A 21185-nucleotide genomic window follows, 5' to 3' on the forward strand; every position below is an offset into this window, starting at 1 on the left:
ATGTGGGGTGTGTGGCTGTTGCTGTTGTTTCTAGAACAGAGGGGCCAAGAGAATGTGTGTGAACATTGTAAGAACAGAGAAGGATGGCACAGAAGCAAAACCCTGGATCTTTCCCACCACAAGAGTTCTGATGGCCCCGTTTTCATCAGACAGTGTTTCATACTTCATTTGCCCACTCCTCTGAGGTTGGTTGGCATGGCTGCCATTTTACAAATGGGGAAACTGAGGCTAGGAAATAGTGGGTTGCCCAAGGCCTTCCAGTGCACCTGGGCTTATGAACCCAGATCCAGAAGTATAGCTGTTCTCGATAGATCAGTGTCGGAAAGAGGGGTGGGCAACTTGCAGCCCTTGAGATGTTGCTGGTTTCCAACTCCCATCAGCCCTAGCCAGCATGGCCAGAGGACAGGGACGATGGGGTTGTAGTCCAACTGCATCTGGAAGGCTGCAGTTTCCCACCCCTGGCTTGAGAGGAGACCCCAGGAGCTCCCTAGCAGCCAGTTGTACTGATTTCAGAGGTCAGCAACAGCTCGGATGTGAGAAGCCTGCTGACCGTCATCCAGTGATGAGGGGAAACACTCTGCACACATGCAGGAGCTTCTCAGTTACTGTGCTGCAAGTTGCTGACCTGGACCGTGGGACCCCGACAGGATCTGAGGCTAGAATCTGAGCATCCATGAGCCCTGTTAGGTTCAGTGTTAGGACCGTTTTTCCCCCCTTTTTAGACAAAATGGATCCCCCCGATGCTGAGCAAAGCAACATGTACAAGTCATAGTAGTTAATTCTTGGAGAGAGGAGCTAGGGCTCAAAACTGCTTTGCAGCCATGCCAGGGCCAGCCCGAGGCTGAGGCCACGCAGCAAACGGCGACCCGCCCTGCCAGCAAGGCACAGAGTGCCCTGGAGTACAACTTGGCTTCAAAGGGACATTTCAGTTTTTATTGTATCTTACTCCACTTTGTTGTTTTAATCTGTTTAAAATTGTTTTTATAAGCTGCCTTGCGTGCCATTTTCTGGCAGAAAGGTGAGGCATACCTCAACTTAATTAAGTAATTAATAATCCACACTTCTTTGCAGCCTGGCTCCTCTTGGTGACAAAATGTGCCCCCCAAAGCCAAAGAACTGAGCTGGGGCTAGAGATAAACATTTGCTGTACATTGCATGGACATTGCATGGCTGCTTCACCCCACCCCACTATATTTGCTGCATTTACGCATGAGTTATTTGTGCAGCCAGTCTGTGTTAAGTGGGGGCTCAGGAGAAATGGTTGGGGGGCTATTGCTATGGCCACTCCACAGCACCTGCCACCTGCCTCACTTTGCCTGATGGTAGGGCCGGCCTTGAGTCACATGCACAGGTCTGGAACCCAGGGGCATGTGGAAGTGGGTTGTGATAGCTCAAGGCACTCTACACATCCTCAGATACCAATGCCCAACCATTCACTATTGCGCTGTTGCAAATAAGGGCACAAATCCTACCAGTGCAATTGCATTATTTTACAAACCTCATGTGCCTCACCCTTCCACTAAGGGGTTCTGGGTGGCGTATGTGGTCCCTCCTTCATTACTATCCTCACACCTACCCTGTGAGGTAGGTCATTGAAAGGTAGGTTAGGCTGAGAGGTTATGAACGGCTCAAGGTCACCCAGTGAGCTTCATGGCGGAATGGTGACTTGAACCCAAGTCTCTCCCAGAATTGAGTCACTACAGCACACTGGCCCTCACGCCGCCTACTAGCCTGACCACACACATCGACCTTTGTTAGCCAGCACACTAAAAGTGGGGAGAGGAGGGAGAGAGAGAGAGAGCGCAGGAACTCTCCAGAATCTTCCACATCAGTCTTCTGAAGGTGAGTCTTCCTCACTATAGGGGGTCAAGCAGGGACCTGACTGTAAGCTAGTGTTACTCCTCCTTGCGCCTTCTGTGGCTGAGCTAGTGGCCAAAAACAGGCCCCAGGGCGGAGGCCCACATTCCCAGTTGCCCCACTCACCATGGTACATGTTCCCTCGCCCTCTGGCGAGCGTGATGAGCCCAGCTTTGGAGCCGAGGGTGAGGGAAGAATGCCCTGACTGCTGTGTTGCACTTTGGGGACACTCGAGCTATCTCAGCAAGTGGAAGGACTGATCTCTGCCCCCGCTCCCCCTCTCCAGTCTTCCCACTGCACTTTGGAGATCCTTGGAGGTGGAATGGGGAGCGGGGGTCATCTCTGACCCCACTCTGAGTGTTGTAGGCTCAGCGCTTGGTCTGGGACAAAAGGAGGGGCCATAGTGGAGTGGCAGAGCCCCTGCTTGGCATGCAGATGGTCCCAGGTTCAATCCCCGGCTTCTCTAGGAAGGGCTAGGAAAGAATCCTGCCTGAAACCCCGGAGAGCTGCTGCTGCCGGTCAGTATCGGCAATACTGGGCTAGATGGACCCAGGGTCTGACTCAGCATAAGGCAGCTCCCTGTTTCTGCCCCTAATCTGTTTTCACCTGTAAAATAGGAAGAATGAAAGTAGCCTCTTAGCCCCCAGAGGCATGCCAGGGAATTTAGATGCAGAAGATGTTTGGGTCTTCTTCACCTGAACTGGGGCATCACCATGGCTAGTGTGGGGCTCACAGAGGCAGGGGTGTGTTGTCTCGCTAGGTGCAGGGCTTCACTATGGCTGGGGCCAAGAGAGGGTGGAGGCTGGCGGGGTGAATGGGTGAGACCAAGAAGGCCGTAGCTCAGTGGCAGACCCCTGCTTTGCCTGCAGATGGTCCCAGGTTTGATCCCAAACTCCTCCAGGTTGAGCTAGGAAAGAATCCTGCCTGAAAGCCTGGAGTGCTACTGCTGCCACTCAGTGTCGACAGTACTGGGCTAGATGGACCCAGGGTCTGGCTCCGTCTAAGGCCACTTTCTGTGTTCATAAAATGCCACCTCTTGGGGGCAAAGCAGGGTCCTGGCAACCAGAAACGTTCAGTTGGCCTGCAAGACTGCCCAAACTATATAGGCTCCTCTTCTTTAGACCAGCCCCATGTCCAGGATACCTTCTGAGCATCATGCACATCTGTGCAGTAAAAGAAGCACAACATGCACAAATTGTCGTTACACATCAGGCGTGTTATAAAAACAAAATAAATGTTTAACGATGCCAGGAAAAATTGTGCCATGGGACTGAAATTGGTGCAATGGGGGTCCTAATTTAGGAGAGGGGGGGATTTCTGCCCAAGAGGTGGGGGAGCATGAAACAGTACCAGGGGAGGGAGAGGAAAGCAAGAGAGTAAAATATCTTTGTAAAGAGGAAGTGGAGGCGGCAGCCTGCGAGTCTATAACGAGAAGGACAATTTATGCTCAGGCACGAGTTCGGTTTGACATGGGGATAATGAAAAAGCGTAGGTCATTGTGGATGACTTAAGCCTTCAGCAGCTGAGGAAAATGTATGAAATGCAAGCGGCATTACACGCTTGGCGGCTCTGCACATCTGCAACGGGACAAGTGAAATACAGTGGGGCCATTCTTTACCATAAACTTGTGGTCGTCGGATCCGCTGAGCCCGGAGAAGAGTGTAATTACACTGACAAGACAAATCAGCGATATTTAAATATTCATGAACAAAGTCTTGGGCAATCAATCTATCTTTATTGTCCTTCCATTCAGCTTCTGTAATTTTTTTTATTTATTTTTTACAAAAAGGAATTGGAAGCCCCTCACTTCCCCCCCCCTTTCTCAAGAAGGAATGATGTTTTTTGGAGGTGAGAGGGGGAAAGGGACTACTTGAACCAATAGCCCAAATCCGGAGATTAGTACCTGGCACCCTAAAATACCAAAGGCAAGGAGAATTTCTGTTGTGCAAGCCTCATTGTCACAAAGGGGAGTTGTGCAAGGGCGCTGGTGTCTTTGTGCCAATGGGGTTTGTGCAGCAGAACTTCCCAGTGGATCATGTTTGGGCACCCAGTTTCCCAGACTGGTTTATTGGGATGCTAAGCGCTTCTCAGCAGCAGGGCATGTGCCAAAACAAGCCAGTTATTCTCTGTGGTGCTCCAGAATGTATTTTTTTTTTCTCCATCCCAGAATTAATCTGGGCCCTGGATTGTTGAACAAGATGGGAAGAAGAGATGGACAGGCATAAGGACTTGTCTGAGCATGTGTTGGCTGTAGCATCTAGCCTTCCTCTTTCCTTCCTATATATGAATCCCACCAAATTCCCCTCCAGTTCCCAAACCCCAATCAGGGAGAGCAGGAACACACACATTTTCCTCATTGCACACCCTTCTTCATCATGATCCATAGTGCCAACAGTTAAACGTGTATTTGCTTAAAATAGACGTTCATGGATAACCACTCACTTCGCTTAACTCACTTAATTAACCCAGGCCACAGTGGCATGTTGAAAGCAGAGAATGGGGGTGGGCATATTGTGCCCCTCAGAGGGACGTCCAAATGCACGATGAGTCCTTTAACCCCTGCCAGGAGGATTTTGCCTTCCCCTGTATTTTTATAGCTTGGCTCACTTTCTTGGATGTATGCATATTTGCGTATGCACATGTATGTATATGTGCACACACACACACACACACACACACACACACGGAAAAGCAAAATCCTCCTGGAGCATCATCAGCCTTCTTGATCATGAATACCAGGTTCCATTAGGCCTTGTGCTCGGTCACAGAGTCTTGTTCCAAAGAACTTTTCATTAGGGCACAAATGCGCCGCTGCCCAACATGCTTCTCAAATTGCTAATGTCCTCATTTGAGAGGCGTGGAGCTGAGGCTGAGCGAGACACGTCCAGGGCCGCACAGGGGAGTTATGGCCAACGGGTGGAATATGGGCGAGGGCTTGAACCGGGCACTCCCAGATCCAACTGTGTCGCCTTCTTCTGCTTCTATTGTTATCATTTTATGGATCTAAAACATTTTGCATCCTGACTTCCCACATATCAGACCCTAATGGTAGCTCACCAGCGTCAACCAACAATAAAATAAAATCCCATTACATCACCAAAAATAAAACTAGCAGAAATAGCACAAGCAGGAAGAAAGCACATAATGCACATGTACTTTTAAATTTGTTTTTAGCTTTTTGGAAGCTGCTCTGAGAAGCTTTTGAAGGGCAGGGTATACATTTCTTAAATGAGCAGGTAAATGCTCTGGTGAACAGAACCACGCAAAAGAGAACAAAGCTGAGACAATGGGGGTGCAGGAGGAGAGGGTGTCCCACAACAAGGGCCCCACTGCACTACAGTGGCTCCATTTAGATCTACTAGATCAGCCTTCTCAGCTTGGTGCCCTCCTGATGAGTTGGCCTACAACTCAGCTCCCATCATGCTGGCTGGGGACAGTGGGAGTTGTAGTCTGATGCCATCTGGAGGGAGTCCGGTTGGGGAAAGCGGCCCAAGGTCATGCTTATTTTTCCAGGTGGCCACCCATCTTCTGCATGATCAGCTTCGCAATGCCATCAAGAATGCCCAGGGAGTTCCTCACCCCAAAGGCATCTCTGAGAAGTACCGCATGGTATCAATTTCCACATGCTGCAGCCCCATGAAGTCATGGCTTGCAGCATGCCAAAAAAGATTGCCAGAGAGGAATCGAGAGATTGGATGAAGAGGGACAGAGTCTGTCTCTTGGGTCACCTTCACAGGCCTGGTTCTTGTTAGCTGCAGGCTGGGGGGTGACCTCTCTGTAATGGGGTTCCTCCCTGTCTCTACCATGGCAGCCATTGCCTCGCTCTACTTGAGTGTTCCTTGTCCCTTTTCTGGAAATGCTATTCACACAGGGAACCTGGTTGCCTTGTTAGCAGCTGCTTCTTCAGAGCCAAGGTCTCAAACCTCTTGAAGGCACCAGATGTAAAGCGCGTGGGTACCAGAACTGGCAGTTTCAGAATGATCCTTGATGAAAAAAGTTGGAATTCTGGAGACAAATCTTTCTGGTTTGCTTTGGCTTTACTATTAAAGGCAACATGTTTTAGTATGGTCTCCGTAGAATACTTTTGGCCACAAAGATGCTCACCAGGTTCAAGGCCAGTTAGATCATAACTAATAAGTGTACGAGTCATCAGGTTTTTGGATCTAGGAAGGATTTTAGTATCTGTTCATTGCAATGCACATGGAGCAGGGTGTGTGTGTGTGTGAGTATCTCTGTGTCTGTCCATCTCTGTCTCTGGGGAACTGTTCCATTGTGGACTGCTCTAAGTAGACTCAGTGTTGGTTGGTATGAAGTTGCATCCCAGGGTAACTTTCTGTAGACCAATTTGCAGTGCTGCATGGGCTAGTCCCAAATACGTTGAGGTGGGAAAGGGGAGAGCTAGCTGTGGTTACTTAGTACTAAGGGAAAGTTGCCTCTGCACATGCTCAATCTATCTCTTTTTTGCCCCTGTTATTACTGTGCATGTTTCCTGTCACTGCAAGCAGACTCAGAAAGCTGAGAATTTGTGATGGCCAAGGTTTTCTCCTTCATTGCTTCCACCTTGTGCTGCTGGGGCATTTCAAGATAGCAGGTCTGAGAAGTAGAGGAGCCAACCTGTGGCTGCCATTTTGAAATGCCAGTTAAACCACACAGATTTGCACACACGCAGGTTCCCCTTTGTTCTGCGCGCGTGCGCACCCTCCCCCTGTCATGATCCTGGCCAGCAACCAGGACTCTGTCACAGAGGAAGAGGAGCCAGCCGCTTTAGGAAGTCCAGCAGAGCATGCTCAAAGGCATGCAACCCAGATTCATAGCCCGAGTTGGAGCCTGTCAGCCAGGCGCCCCTTGAGTCAGAGCCCCATGAACTGGTGCTCCTAGAGGCGGCACCCCAGCCCAGCCTCTGCTCCTTAAGGCAATACCTGAAGGGGCATCCAGCTGCATGCATGTAGGCGCCTCCACAGGATCGGACGCTCTAGATACAGGGCTCCTGATCACATGGAAAGGGCCCTGTGGGGTTCCCCAAATGGCCACACCCTTTCCTCTGTCCCTTCCCCCACTGCAGATCATTTAGTGTCTTCCTGGCAAGGCTGAGTTCATAGAGATCATAGAATCACAGGGTTGGAAGGGGCCTACAAGGCCATCGAGTCCAACCCCCTGCTCAATACAGGAAGCCTGATTCCCAGGCGGTCTCCCATCCAAGTATTAGCCAGGGCTGACCCTGCTTAGCTCCCGAGATCAGACGAGATCAGGCACATCCAGCCCTTTAAGAAGAGCTTTATGCTGAAATGGGCTGGTCATTTGGGTATTATGAATCTGCCCCTTCTGTCTTCAGGCCCACCGCTAGGATGTGGCCCCTGGGAGCTTCTTCAGAGTGGAATTTGGTCCTTGGCCTGAAAGGGGTTCAACTCGGGATGTACGGACTGTGTAAAATCTGCTCCGTCTGTGTTTCATGGAATGTCAGGTGCCTTTCGTTCCATTGTCCGCATGTTGACAGAATCGGATTGTTTTTTGTTTCTGAATTTGCGCAAATTCACTTTTGCGAAAATGCACATATGCGAACATGTGCAAATTCCCCCCAAATGTACAGTTTCATGCTTTAGCCTATGGGGGCAATGCACATTTAAAAAAAAAAAAATACGTATTTTTCTATAGGAAAGTTAGAAAAACGTTCCACAAGTCCACTGAGGAATCTGAACTCATTTGTTCCGTTGCGGATTTCTCCGACATCCCTCTGTTCAACACCTCTGACATGGAGGAACATACAGAAGTACAACTGGCTCCCCCGCCGACCCTTGCCGGAGATACAGAGGTTGGGGTGGAACCGGGTAGGGCGGTGGCATTAGGAGCAAACCCACAGGCGCAGTCTGTCTGCCCCCCCCACCCCCCCACACACACACACACACGACTGCCTGAAGTCAGAGCGGGTTCCTGCTCAGAGCTATCCAAGGTCCTGCAATTCCAGCTCAGAGCTATCCAAGGTCCTGCAGTTCCAGCACAGCCCTACCAGCCACCCTCCAGTATTTGTCGTACCCTTGTGGGCTCTCATTTGTGGCCTCTGCCATTTTGTTTCCCATGATTTATACCTGACTCAGCTGCCCACAGTTTCCCTGTATTGTTGCAGGTGACCATCCGTATGAGTGCGAATTTTGTGGCAGCTGCTTCCGGGATGAGAGCACTCTGAAGGGCCACAAGCGCATCCACACCGGGGAGAAGCCCTACGAATGCAATGGCTGTGGCAAGAAGTTCAGCCTCAAGCATCAGCTGGAGACCCACTACAGGGTCCACACAGGCAAGGAAGGGAGCAGCATGAGACCTTGCACGCAGGAGGTCCCGGGTTCCCCACTTGACCTCTCGCCTTGCAGGGCCAGGAAGAACCGGGAACACTGTTGCCAGTCAGGGCAGGCACTGCTGGGATAGAAGGACCATGGGCCTGGCAGCATCATATGTCCATTCGCATGTTGAGCAGCTCCTGTAGCTCAGTGGTGGGACACATGCCTTGCCCAGAGAAGGTCCCAGGTTCAATCCTTGGCATCTCCAGTGGAAATAATCTGGGCTGGGAGTCTTGCTGTCTAAGGCAGGGGTGTTGGGCCGCAGGTCTGGGCCCCTGAACCTGCCTCCCTGGCATTCCCTAGATGGCTACGCACGACCCCCTTCCCCATGTCACCAGGTGGGTCCCGCATCCCCCATTGAAGTAAGAGCTTTCAGCTAAAATAAGCTGGTGTTTTTTGTATCTTGGCCCCGCCCCTTTTGCCTTCAGCCCCGCCCACCCTGGAATCTGTCCCCCAAGAGCTTCTCCAAACTAGAATTTGGCCTGCAGGCTGAAAGAGGTTCTGCACCCCTGCTCTAAGACTGTGGAGCAGGCTATGGGGAGAGGTGCCCATGGCCAACCCAGGCTGCTCCTCTTCCCCTGTTCTAACAGGTTTGGGCATAGTGGCAGGGGGCAAGCAGCCACTCGGGAACAAAAGGGAACTGCTGCTCTTTGAAACATTGATGGCGCAATGTTGAGCTTGTTGTGGGTTTCCCCATGCCCTTTCAGGACCTAGCCTGTTCCCAGGGAACAGGCCCCAAAGCCTTTTATGACCCCCAGGGTTTCCTTAGGGGACTCTCATGGGTTCTATAGTAGCTAATCAATGTGGAAGGTGATTCTGTGAGGAAGGCATTTGGAAAATGCTGCTCTATGTACTCCATTTCTGCCTTCATGATTGGGAGAGAGAGAGGCCATCTCTCTAAGCACCCCTTGAGGACAATTCCTCTTATTTCATCTCTCTGTGGTGTTTTGCCACCATCTGTGGGACCTGTTTGGGGGACCGAAAGGCAGAAGATCTCCGTCCGTTGCGGATTCCAGGTTTCTTGCTGGCAGCTCATGAGTCTCCAAGAGTGCTGGTAGCATGCAACTATTGTAAATAGTGGATCAATATTTAGATCACTTTTGCTGTTCATTACTTCATTATTCGCTCTGTCTGTGCGCAGAGCAGGTATCAATATTGAGAAGACCGAGGCAGTTAATTACTGCGTCGAAACAAACCCCCTTGGCTTTCAGCCGCTGCTGCCATGTACAATATCAAAAACAATTCTCCAGGAGAAGCCAACTAACTCAGCAGGAAGGTCATTGCAGGCAGATGATGGTCACCTGCCTGGAAACCAGAGCCCTTTGGAAGGCTAGAATAAGCCCATGGCCAGTAGGCAAAATACTTGAGGAACCATGCCCTATCATCTTGATTTTAGTTAGCCAGAGCTCTGTCTGTGTAAAGATTCCACAGAAGTGCAGGAAAGGTTCAAAATGAGAGAGTGCCCAACCATGGCTGCCAGGAATGATCTCAGCTCACATTTTAAAAGCTTCTAGTCCTTGGGGCTCAAAATTTGAGCAATGCTTGTGGGAATCTCAGACACCAGGGGAGCAGGGAATACGGTTGCAGCAGCAGAGGGTTTCCAGTACCCTGCATAGTTTCCCTCCCCCCCCCCCCGTGCCCACTGTGACTGGCAAAAAAATATATATAAACTATGCAAAACCACCCAGAGAATTATGTGAACTGCCCAGACAGCTTTGCCTTTGGGATGGTATAGGAATGTTAATTAATTAATGCAAAACCCATGACACAAATTAGTTTAATTTATGCAAATTCAGTCTTTTGGGTTCCCACCACATAGAATTTAGATTTTGGTTTTGTACCACAGAGTATACAGCCTGCCTGCAGCTTTCCCCCTGCACAAGGGTTCATGATCCATAACAGCCTTGTGTTCATGCCACAAAAAAAATTTAAATGATTGATATAGCTGTGCGCGTGCAACGGTGAACAGCACATATGCAGCCAGGAGCAAACACTTCTCCAAGCGTTTAGGTCGCCCTTCCCCAACTCAGCACACCCCAGATGGCTGGGGGATTGTGGGAGTTGTAGTCCACCGCATCAGGGGGTGCTGCGTCAGTGGAGGCTGCTTTAGGCACTGCTGCTGGCCCCGCCAACGGAGCCGGCATCAAGTGCGCCAGGTGCACATCCCAGGCAGCGCTGGCGCCTTGGGGCTGCCTGTTTGTCGGTCGCTCCAGCTGCCTTCGCCTCCCAAGTGACCCCCCTTTGCTCCCGCAGGTGAGAAGCCGTTTGAGTGCAAGCTGTGCCACCAGAGGTCCCGAGACTACTCAGCCATGATCAAGCATCTCAGGACCCACAACGGAGCTTCCCCATATCAGTGCACGATCTGCCTAGAGTACTGCCCAAGTCTTTCCGCCATGCAGAAACACATGAAAGGCCACAAGCCGGAGGAGATCCCCACCGACTGGAGGATAGAGAAGACCTATTTGTACCTTTGCTACGTCTAAAGGGACAAGGGGAGGGATGGAGGGATGAAATCGGGAAGGACCGGGCAAAACCCACCCCCTGAATTGTCTTTGGCTTCTCTTCTCTTCTCTTTCTCTCTCTCTCTCTCTCTCTCTCTTTCTTTCTTTCTTTCTCTCTCTCTCTCTCTCTCTCGCTCTTTCTTTCTTTCTTTCTTTCTCTCTCTATTCAACGAGGCTTTGCTGGTCACCTTCCTTCCAGCTTGCAAAGCCCTCACCATGGCAGTGGGGATAAGAGAGAGAGCAGGGAAACTCCTTGGAGTTCTCTGGCCAAAACCCACAAAGAGACACATCTGTCGGAATCCAGCCCAAGCCACATGTTGAGCTAGCCCTGCGTGTGCCTGTGTCTCCATGTGCATCAGGGCCTTCGGAGGGGTTCAGGCAGCCCACGGTAGGGTTGCCGGAATTCTCCAAGGCCTCATTCACTCTCTAAGCTGAAAACTTATGAGGACACAGAGGAATTCTCTTCTGGATATGTTGTGCCCTCGTTGAGATACAAGTAATGCCCCGTGATCCTTGCGGAAAGGGAACAGCGCATCAGTGGGACAGGCTTCAGTTTACAGAGTGTCCCAGAGAGCTGCTCTTCACCCTCTTTCCTGGGCCTGCCCCTTTGACAGGTGGTCAACTGCCCAATCCAGGCGGTTTCTTGGGGCAGGGGTATTTGAGGCAGGGTGACGGGACACCAGTGAAGCTACATGTGATGGGGGAGTGTGCCGTAGGAGATCTTGCCATGCCACAAACGAATGCTGGGTTGAAAGTTTCAGATAGTGCGTGGAGGGCTGTGCCCTGGCCTGCTCCACAAAGGACCTTGGGATATGCTTCCTAGACGACATGGTGCAGCTGCTTGCAGGGGGGTGAGGAGAGCAGAATGTTTGGGGCTGGCAGTGGCCAGATGTGGGGGAACTGAGGGCTGTGCTCTCTGGAGTGGGGGAGCAGCAGAAGCTTTGATGTGCCTGCCTCACATCGTTGTACTTTCCTCATAGATGCCCCTTCCCCTGTCTGGTTTTGGCCAAAAACGTGCACTACGGTTGCACTAGCAAGGTGAAAACTGGTTCGCCCAAAGAGCACGATCCAGGGCAAGCTGAGTTTACAAGAGCTCACTACTCGCCTGTAGACATTCCCTCTAGACCATAACCCTTTCTCCTGACCAAAGACCATTCTATGCATTATTATTATTATTATTTTTGGTGAGGGTGGGAAAGGGATTTCGGTGAGAGAAACCTGTTAGAAACGGCATAACTTTGCACATTTGCTAATACAAGAGGTCAGCCTTCTGTGAGGAGGGGGCAAAGTCAGAATAACTTTTCAGCCCCTCCCAGCTGATATGTGAAACAGAATAAGCTTGTGGGAGACCCAACAGCTTCTGGACATAGCTCCCAACCCAAGGATCTGATGAGCACACAGGAAGCTCCCCACTTCCAAGCCTTTCCCCATTTACATCCATGGAAGTGCAAGGTCTGTGTTCGCATTCCTCCATGGGCATGGAGCCAGCCTCACCCACTACAGAGCGGAAAGGGGAGCCTCGCCTAAGCAAGAGCTCCACTTGCATTATTGGTGAGTGCGAGGACCTGGAGGAGGGGAGGGGGCACAGCTCCCTGGCCACTGAGTCACGAGAAAAGCAGGGGTTTGAGCCTGCAGTCTCTTGCTGTCCACAGCCAAGAAGGGCACCCCATTGTGACGCGTGGCTTGCCGAACTGAGATTGCTCTGTGCTGCCATCAGCAGCGCCATCGGCAGCGCTCGTCCCATTCTGGCAGCATTGGCACATGTGGCTAGAACAGCCTTCCAAGGGCTGGATGTGCCTCCAGCACACCTGCTTCCCCCAAAGCAGGCCACCCTGCCCCCCCGGGCCAGACTGCAGACTGTCCCCGCGACAGATGAGTGTCGTTGCCCAGCCAGAGAGGCGGGTGTGGTCTGCTTTGGGCGGCCACGAGGCCAGCACGCGGCTTGCCTGCCTTGCACCATTTCCGTTCTTGCTGCAGCAGTCAGCGATGAGATAGCCTGGCCTGGTGGTGACGGGTCAGGCCAAAAGTTGGGAGGTTCAGTCTGGCCCACTGCCCCAGGTGAGAAGGGAGGAGGGAGGGCTGTGCATGACCGGGAGGTAGCGCAGTGTGGTCCCTGTGCATGTCTTCTGCCAGAGTCTTTCCTTCCTTCTGCAGGCCAGTGGTGAAGGGATGCCTGGACTTACTTTAGCCACCTAGAGGCGCATCAGTGAGGGCTGCGCCAACTGGTACTCCGCGGTGGGCAGATCTTGGCCCACTGGTTGCCTGCCATCATCTTCCAGGGACAGCTACTGTTGCTCTGCACAAAGCCACCCTAGCGGGAGAGTGTGACATTCCCTGTAAGTAGTGGGTGCTGCCACACTCTGCCTTGCACAGTTCTTTCCCTCCCAGCTCACACATCCCTTTACACCCTGGCCACGCCCTCGGTTCTTTCCTGCCCCCCGTCTTTGCATTTGGAGGAACCTGCCCCAAGAGGGAGGCCCTTCCTCCATGCTCCGCCTTGTCTGCCTCCTCTGCCTCCCCCCTCCTTCCCCCCAGGAATGGCATTTGAAATGTGCTGCCCGCTAGATCTTCTGCCCAGATTCTTCTGTCTGTGAAGGAGTCAAATGAGAAAGGTGGCTTTTCTTTGTCTTTGCTTTCTTAATTTTATTTCAGTTTTAATGATTTCTGCGTTTAGCACATTGTACTTGAAATTACCTCGGTTTCTTGTGACCTCATGAGCTTGTTTGTGTTGGCTTTGGGGTGGGGATGTGTTTGGGATCGATGGCTAAAAGGGCCACGTTGCGGGGCCGGAGGAAGAGAAAGTGTCTGCACGAAGCACCCAAGTGCCGCAGCGCAGCCACAGAAATGCCATCGACGCTGGTTTCTGTGTTGGCCTCCCCATTCGGTTTTTATCGTGCATTATTATTATTACCAAAATGGGTGTTTTGTTTTGATGGCCCATGTGATGGAAACCTGGGTCATATTATCTTGAAAGCTACCTCTGTTTAAGTTGGGGTTTTGTTTTTGTTTTGTTTTTTTGCAGTTACAGAAGCACAGTTTTGCAATATTTGTGTTTTTTGTTAGTTAAGGGTGTTTGGGGGCTTTGTTTTGTTTTTTGCTTTGTGATGTTCATTTCAATTTTCATCTCATGCTTTATATTTGCAAATGTAAATTTTATTTTGTAATTTAGCTGCATTTATATATGGGGAAAAGTGTTAGGGAAGTGTTATGTAGATGGAAGAAAAGGGAATTTTAAGGGGTGTCTCTGTACTGCTGTCCCATCCCCATCCTGATCCTGTCTCAACTGTTGGTAAATACTGAAGGCCTTAAACTGGGGTGGGGGGGTGGAATAAGAGGAGAGATTATGTCACTGTAGTAGTGGAGAGACTGACAGTTTAGGGGGGGAAATAGCAATTTGATAAAGGAAAAAAAGAACAGTTAAACTTGAATATGTGAATAGCTTAAGTAGAATTTTGTTTATAATGTGAAAAAAAATATGACGTCATTTAAGGCAGACCCTTTAAAGAGAAATATGCAGTAAACATACCAATGTCACATTTGCTAGAGATGACCATAAGGTCATCTCTATGTGCTCCCAACATTGTTGAGGGGTTGTTGTTGTTTTAAAAAAAAAGGATTGATCATCTGAGGAGCCCTTTCCCTTCTTTTCCCTCCACCCACCACTCACCCAGCTGAAAGTGTTGGACTGATAAATTATTTGCAAAGTGTAATATTTTTGTAATATTTGTTAGTCCCTACGTCAGTTTTCAGCAGGATGTTGTCCCCATCCCCCCCTTTTGTAATGTGAACAGGAATCAGTGTGTGTGTGTGTGTGTGTGCGCGCGCGCGCGTGTGTGTGGGACTTAGTATTAAATAATCATGCAGTATTGTTGTAATCCAGTGTTGCCACATAGGCTGGTACTAAATCAAGGTGAAATTGCAGTTTCCAAAGCACACTTGGGAAAATGCATTTAACCTACTGGTCAACCTGTGTGAGCCTTCCAGGAATGAAGGCTTGAGGCTGGGCAAATGACACTCGTAGCTTTTTGTGAGTGAACTCCAAATATGGAACCATCATTGCAGAGCTGTGGTCTCACTGCAATTATCATTCTCACTTCTGGTGGGACTGCAGGAAGACACCATTTTCCTCTGGGATATGTTGTTGTTTGAAAAAAGTCTGACCCTGCCACATCGTGGATATTGATGAAACACGGGTGAAGTTGTGTTTGACTGTTGGCAGTGTGGTGAACACGACGGATTTGGAGGAGGTTGTGATTGGTTTGACCTAAAAGTTGGAATTGCACAAACCAGATTTTAATTTAGGGAGGAAATGGTTTCTCCCACTTTTAGAGCACTGTCGATTTTTAAGGAGGCAGTCTGCAGGATTGCCTGTTCACTTTGTTCCATTTGCCACATGAATAATGCCCACTTTAAGGCACCATTTTGAGCCCTGTTTATGGTACTGAGTTACAAATGCCTTATAGAATTTTACTCAAACTTTGCCCACCTGCAGATCCACAACTCTGGCTTGCCCACATACAACTTTGTTTTCTGCACAGAATCCCTTGGCAAGTATATATCCCTGGCTGTCTGTAATTGTTGCTTTGGGAATAAACTTCAAAAACTGAAAGCATTAAGATGTGTTGTATGCATACACGTGCAAGTGTGTGTTTCGTGTGTTTCTGTGTGTGGGAGACATGTAACCTTATTTTGCTGCTTTGTGGTGGGAAGCAAGATGGGAGCTGATTTAGTACAATCCTCAACACAACCTTAGAAAATGGCTTGTTTTATCTTTTTGCCTGAAAAAAGGCGTGTGTGTGTGTGTGCGCGTGTGTGCGTGTTTCCACATTTAAAAGAGGAAGAAAATGCTGCAATGCCTACTCAACTATTTGGTACCTTGGGGAAATGGATTGGACTCCCTAGCTAAGGGATGTCATGGTATGCGAGATGATCCATTATTTTGCAAGGATCAGTTCTGTCTCCCCCAATTCAAACCTTCTGGTTTCCTGCAGGTTTCAGAACTTACAAGCCTCAGGTTTCTTGTCATTGTTGTCGTTGTGGAATACCACCATGTTCAAACAGGAGGGAATTTGCTCAGTTGGGCTAATAGAAATGAGAGTTTTATGAAGAGAAAGGCGGTTGGCCAACATTTCTGTTTGTTTTCACTCCAAGTGCCCCACAGTTATTCTGCCACTTACACCCTCCAGCCCATCCCGTCGGATGCTTGCTGTTCTGTTGTGCTGCACGGTTACTTCACTCGGTGTCCAGTCCACCCGCCCTCACGAGACAGGGCAGTGGAGCGAGGGGAGACAGCCTGAGATTTTCCCGGGCCCACCCCCTCAAGAGTAAGAGCGTACTCATCTGCAACCATGACATCCTTCAGCCCTCAGGTGCCAGTTTTGGTGTGTGTCTTAGTATTTGTTTTACATAGTGTTAAAGTATGCATGATCTTTTGAGGCTAAGAAGCCATGCTAAGTCTCCATGACATTTATGTTCATATATATATATATATATATATATATCTATATCTATATATATTATAGCACTGAGGACCAATTTTGTCCTTCTGGACCAAGCAAATTTAAAGCTTATTATTTTTGTTCATTTGTTTTTGCTTGTCTCTTAACGTTGTGACAGCACAAGTGCCAGTTTGATTGCTTCGTATTAAAAAAAAAAATAGTGTTTTTAATTGCTGTCCTGGCGCAGTCTACCTCAGCACCTCCTGTTAGCCTAACGTTAGAAGGTGCCCGTTGTTGTTTTTGTTTGTTACATTTTGTTTTTATTTTGTTTTTAGATTCTGCATTATGTACTTCTTTTCCTGTACAAAATACTTTTCATTTTTCTTTGCAGTGCTGCTTGTGAGTCCTGTTAATGTGTTTCTCTAGAGTCACAGATGCAGTTAGCTTAAAGATCACACACACACACACAACATCAATCAGATTTGTCCCCCCACCCTGAAAAAAGTTGTGATGTCCCCTACTAGTTGACGTTCTCCACCTCTGCATCTGTTCTGTGTAGGGCGCAGGTGCAGTTCTTTGTAAACCTTCAGTGTTTCTGGCGAGGAAAAAAAAAAAGAGAAAAGGTTTTAAAAAAAGAAATTACTGCTGCAGGTTTTTTTTCTCTCCATTTGTCACTAAGTGAAGTTTGTGCCTTCTATAGCAAAGAGAGTATTTTTTACATCCTACTAACGGTAGATTTTTTTGTAGTGGACATTTTTTGTATTTTTATTTATAAGTCTCATAAGGAAAATAGCAATGTTCAGTTGTATACCTTGAATCTGCAGTTAGGAAAAAAAAACAATAAAGTTAATTCAGTCGTTGAAGCCTCTTGCCTGGTTGTTTTCTTTCACTCTGTGCATTTCGTTGCCGAGAGAGCGGAATCAGTTGTGGGTGATGAATCAACTTGCCTTGTGTCAAGCCCCCCTTGTGATGACAGCATCTGAGACTGGAGGTTGTCGAGGAGAGGGATGGGACGGGGCAGGGGGGAGATGTATGTAAGAATGAGCGAGATCTCCTTGTTTCACTCCTTGTTTAACTAGATGTAAATGCATTTCGCTCCACCAGAACCTTGGGGCAGATTCTGGCTTCTGAAGTGGATGCCACAATCTGTTCCAGTGATGGGCGGAGACCATGGTCCAGTGGAGAGATTATCAACACTCACTGGTGAATGTCAACAGTCTCCAGTTTCTACCAAACACAGTAATGGGGATGGGCAAACGAGCAATGTTCAAGATTGCTAGGATTCTCTGAACACATCTCACTATGCGTCTCATCCGCAATTCCTCTTGTGCTTGCAGGAGTTGTTCGCTCTGCGCAAAAGGGGAATTTGTGCAAATCTCCCCAAATTTGCATGAATTTCCTCTACAAACTGAAGCACAGTTGATTCAGTCTGCTGAGGAAATATGTGCAAATTAGGAAATTTGCACAGATTGAATTGGGAATTAGGAATGAGGCAAACGTGAGCTCATGTTCAACAATTTGCGAATGTTTTCCATTGACATGTGCTCATGCTCGAGTTTGGAGCTTCAAATGGGGCATGCTCACATGTTTTGCAAGCAAAAACGAATTCTCATACATTGCTAGACAGTAACCAATACTTTGATTCTAAAGAAATGGGACCTTTTTTAAAAAAGATTCTTTTGAAGGTTCTTCCAACAACTGTCCAAAAGCTGTAATAATACTTGAGTAATAGAATTCCCTGGTATTCCTGATGCATTAATGCCAACTGTAAAATACCGGGGGGGGGGGAGGACACAACTGCCCTTCATCACCCTCAGCCTTGTGAACAAACAACAGTAACAAAGTTATTTATCCAAAGGAAAACCTCCAGCAACTTGACACTGACACTCCAAAAGAAAGAAATGAAGAGGATATTTGAAGAGTTGGAGAAAAGGCAAGTGGAGAGGCGCTTATCCTCTCCAGCTCAGCCATGTTCCTGTTCGGGAAGTGTTCCCCTTTGTGCTTCTCTTTGGATACCATCCTATACATGCTGACTTGGGAGTAAGTCCCACAGAACTGAGAGCTTAAATTACAAGAAAAAAATGTGGGCCCTTAATGAAACCTACAAGCCATACTCTGGGATGCCTCATCATTTTATCACAAACTTGTCCCCCTGTAGCTTGAGAGAGAGCAGTAGCCAAGGGTACTCTGCCCACCCCATGCCATTTGAGCACTGGACCTGCTTCCAAGTAAATATGCACAGGGCCAGGCTCCTCGCCCCATCCATTGGAGAGTCTTTGCTGTCTCCATATGCCACTTCCTTTGCAAAACAAATGCCGGCATAAACATACGGCTTCCAATCTCGGGACACGATCCGGGAGCCCTTCGGGTTTCCCTTCTCCCTCCACTCCAGCCCTCTTGGCACATTGGCCAGATTTGTGTCTGTGTTGATGGCTCCCTGCTCAAAGAGCATCGTCTTGAAAACAACATTTAATTGCAATTTTCTGCAAAGGGACATCAAAAGGTAAGGGCTTAGGCTTGGGAGCTGGGGGCAGGGAGGGGGTCACGTGTTCCTGGCCATGGGGGGAGAAGGCACCAGTGAATAGAGGCCGAGCTTGAATAGGCATTGTGTGGCAGGGGGGGCGTTCCCCTCCTCGTGTGCTCTTTGACCCAGATATGATCTAATGGATAGAAAGGAGACCCTGACAATGCCAGCCTCGAGAAGCTTTGTGGCTGCTTAAAACCCTATATTTAGAGATCGGCTCAGCTGCCCACCAGCCCAGCATGGCCACTCAGCTGCAGAAGGAAAGTGAGACGGCCCAGGCCTTGGGGTGGCCGGATCCCCATGTTAGAAACGAGCAGGACTTCTGAGCCACGGCTGCTGGATGAAATTGGGAGTGTTGTGTGTGGTTCCCAGGGTGGAGCTGTCAATTCTTTTGTCGGGAGGGGGAGGGGGGAGGAGTGGCGAAGTCCAAGGAATTACCATTTTGTCCTGATGAAAGAGCCAGTGGCTATACATCTCCTGTTTTATCTTGTTTTGTAATTGCTAACATTACAGCATGTGGCTTTTATTCTTGTTTTGCTTAAATGTTTGCTTGTTCGTCACTGTGAGCAATTGTGGAATTTAAAAAAAAATCCTTCCAGGATGGGGAAATGCGCTTCCTCCGACATGTGAATAAAGGAAGGCAGTCACATTTGTTCTGCAAAAGCAAAGCAAAGAGTCGTCTGAACATCTCCTCCTAAGGAACTTTACTTGTCTTATTGGCAGCATCAGTGTCTGAAGTTTGCTCAGTGAAGAGCCTCAGGTTTGCCTCAGGTTTTGCAGCAGGCCCAGGATGTGCACACCCTGCCACAGTTCCTAGAGAAATTTCGCTGGTGTCCAGAAGCCCCTCTTGCTTTCTTTGAAATTTTCTGGGATGTTTTTCAGTCAACGGGAACCTCCAAAACCACACATATATTTTTACTTCACCCAAAGTGGAATGGCTCCTCTAGATTTGGAGCAGTATCTAGCGTGGCTTCTTATGCGTGGCCAAAGAAGAGGAAACACATCTTCAGAAAAGAGGGCACTAACCTGCATAATATTTGCATATGCTAATTTATATAGAAAGATAGAAATAATTGCTATAGTTGAAATAGAAATATACATCCCACCATAGTGGGGAAGACAAAGTGGATGAGCTGTGTGCCAGCTCAGTCTGCCACTCAGTGCCAAGGGTTGATGGGCATCTTCCTGGCCTCTGTTGCTGTCCTTTCATATGGTCCTTTGACTTTAAACCAGACTTGGCAGCCTTCCAAGTAGAGGACTACCTGTTGTAAAAGAGGACACATGGCCACCCTAGGTCTGCAAGATGTGAATAGGGGCAGCGGAACTCCTGGCCTCAGCCCTTCACTGGCTGTGAGCCTAGGAAACAGCTTCTTACCAACTGAGAACACTGGTCCATCTAGATCAGTGTTGTCAGCACCGGCTGGCAGCAGCTCTCCAGAAGACTTTCGGACTTGGGTCTTTCCCAGCAATACCTGCAGATGCTGGGCTTCGAACTTGGGGCTTTCTGCATGCAAAGCAGGTGCTCTGCTACTGAGCTGTAACCCATCCTCAAAGGTATAACCAGCCCTCCTGCCACCAGTCGGGGTTTTGACCTTGAGAGCTTTCACACCCTCTGCAAGCGTCACACTCCTAGGCTAATAGCCTCCCACTCCATTCCAAGTCCCTTTGATTGCATCAAGCCCTGGGGCTGCAGTGGGTGGGAGAGCCTTTTCTGCTGTTGCTGCAGCCAAAGCAATGTGGACAGTTCTTCTTCCTAACTTGCCGTGGTCATGGGGCACTGGACACACAATGCAGGGGTCCTGAAATGCCTTTGCAACAGATATGCTCTGCAAGGAGAGAGGAGATGGCTGCTCAGAGAATTCTGGGTGTCCTAGGCCGGAGGTGGATAGGAGGTAGATCCCTGGGTAATTTGCCATAGACAGTAAGGATTTCTGACTCCCAATTATTTAACTCTAGAAGCAACAAAATGACTCTTCCCCCTGCCACAAACACAAACCTTAAATTATACTGCTGAAATAAAAACAGCTAGGGCGGCAACCAGGAGTGGATTTTTGTGTGGAAGGACTGTGAGCTCTGCTCAGTTGTGGAACTCAAAACCAAGGCCTGGGCTCACTACTCTCTAAATCGAAGTGTATAGTTTTTGCACGGCATCTCAGGGTTCTAGTAAAAAGACAAAGTAGTTCCTGCATGCCCTCAGTCTTCCCAACCCTGCCTGAGACAGAACCCCAAGAGAAAAAGGTTCCTGGATCCTCACAGCCCATTACTTTCAGAGTTGGCTTTCTCACAATCAGCTCCCGGCTAAGTTCCAAAAAGCTTTGCTCACGTGGACAGTCCACTTGTGGGAACCGTGCGATGTGAGAGTTTGCAGCTCCTCTTCCATGAGCTGGGGCAGGGGGGTGTCTGATTTTCCAGTGCATAGAATTGGTGCCACCTTCTCCCATGAGTGCACTGCTCCTTCATTATACTGACCATGTAAGTAAACAAGCTGTGTGTGAGCTGTAATTTGCGGAATCAGGTGGTGGCTAGGGATGGACGA

The 21185-nt window shown here is 49.0% G+C and overlaps 1 protein-coding gene across 1 annotated transcript in view; it reads left to right on the forward strand.

Annotated features, from left to right (window-relative positions):
- Positions 1–14291, forward strand: part of ZBTB16 (zinc finger and BTB domain containing 16) — a 235243-nt gene extending 220952 nt beyond the window's left edge. Inside the window, exons 5-6 of the mRNA XM_084807199.1 lie at positions 7979–8146; positions 10440–14291. Coding sequence (XP_084663325.1) covers positions 7979–8146; positions 10440–10669 — 398 coding nt within the window. The 3' untranslated portion in view covers positions 10670–14291. The remainder of the gene's footprint in view (positions 1–7978; positions 8147–10439) is intronic.
- Positions 14292–21185: the final 6894 nt, after the last annotated feature.

This window comes from Heloderma suspectum, chromosome 6 (assembly GCF_057233095.1).
Source record: "Heloderma suspectum isolate Gila_16-S chromosome 6, 16-S_ref, whole genome shotgun sequence".
Taxonomy (NCBI): Eukaryota; Metazoa; Chordata; class Lepidosauria; order Squamata; family Helodermatidae; genus Heloderma; species Heloderma suspectum.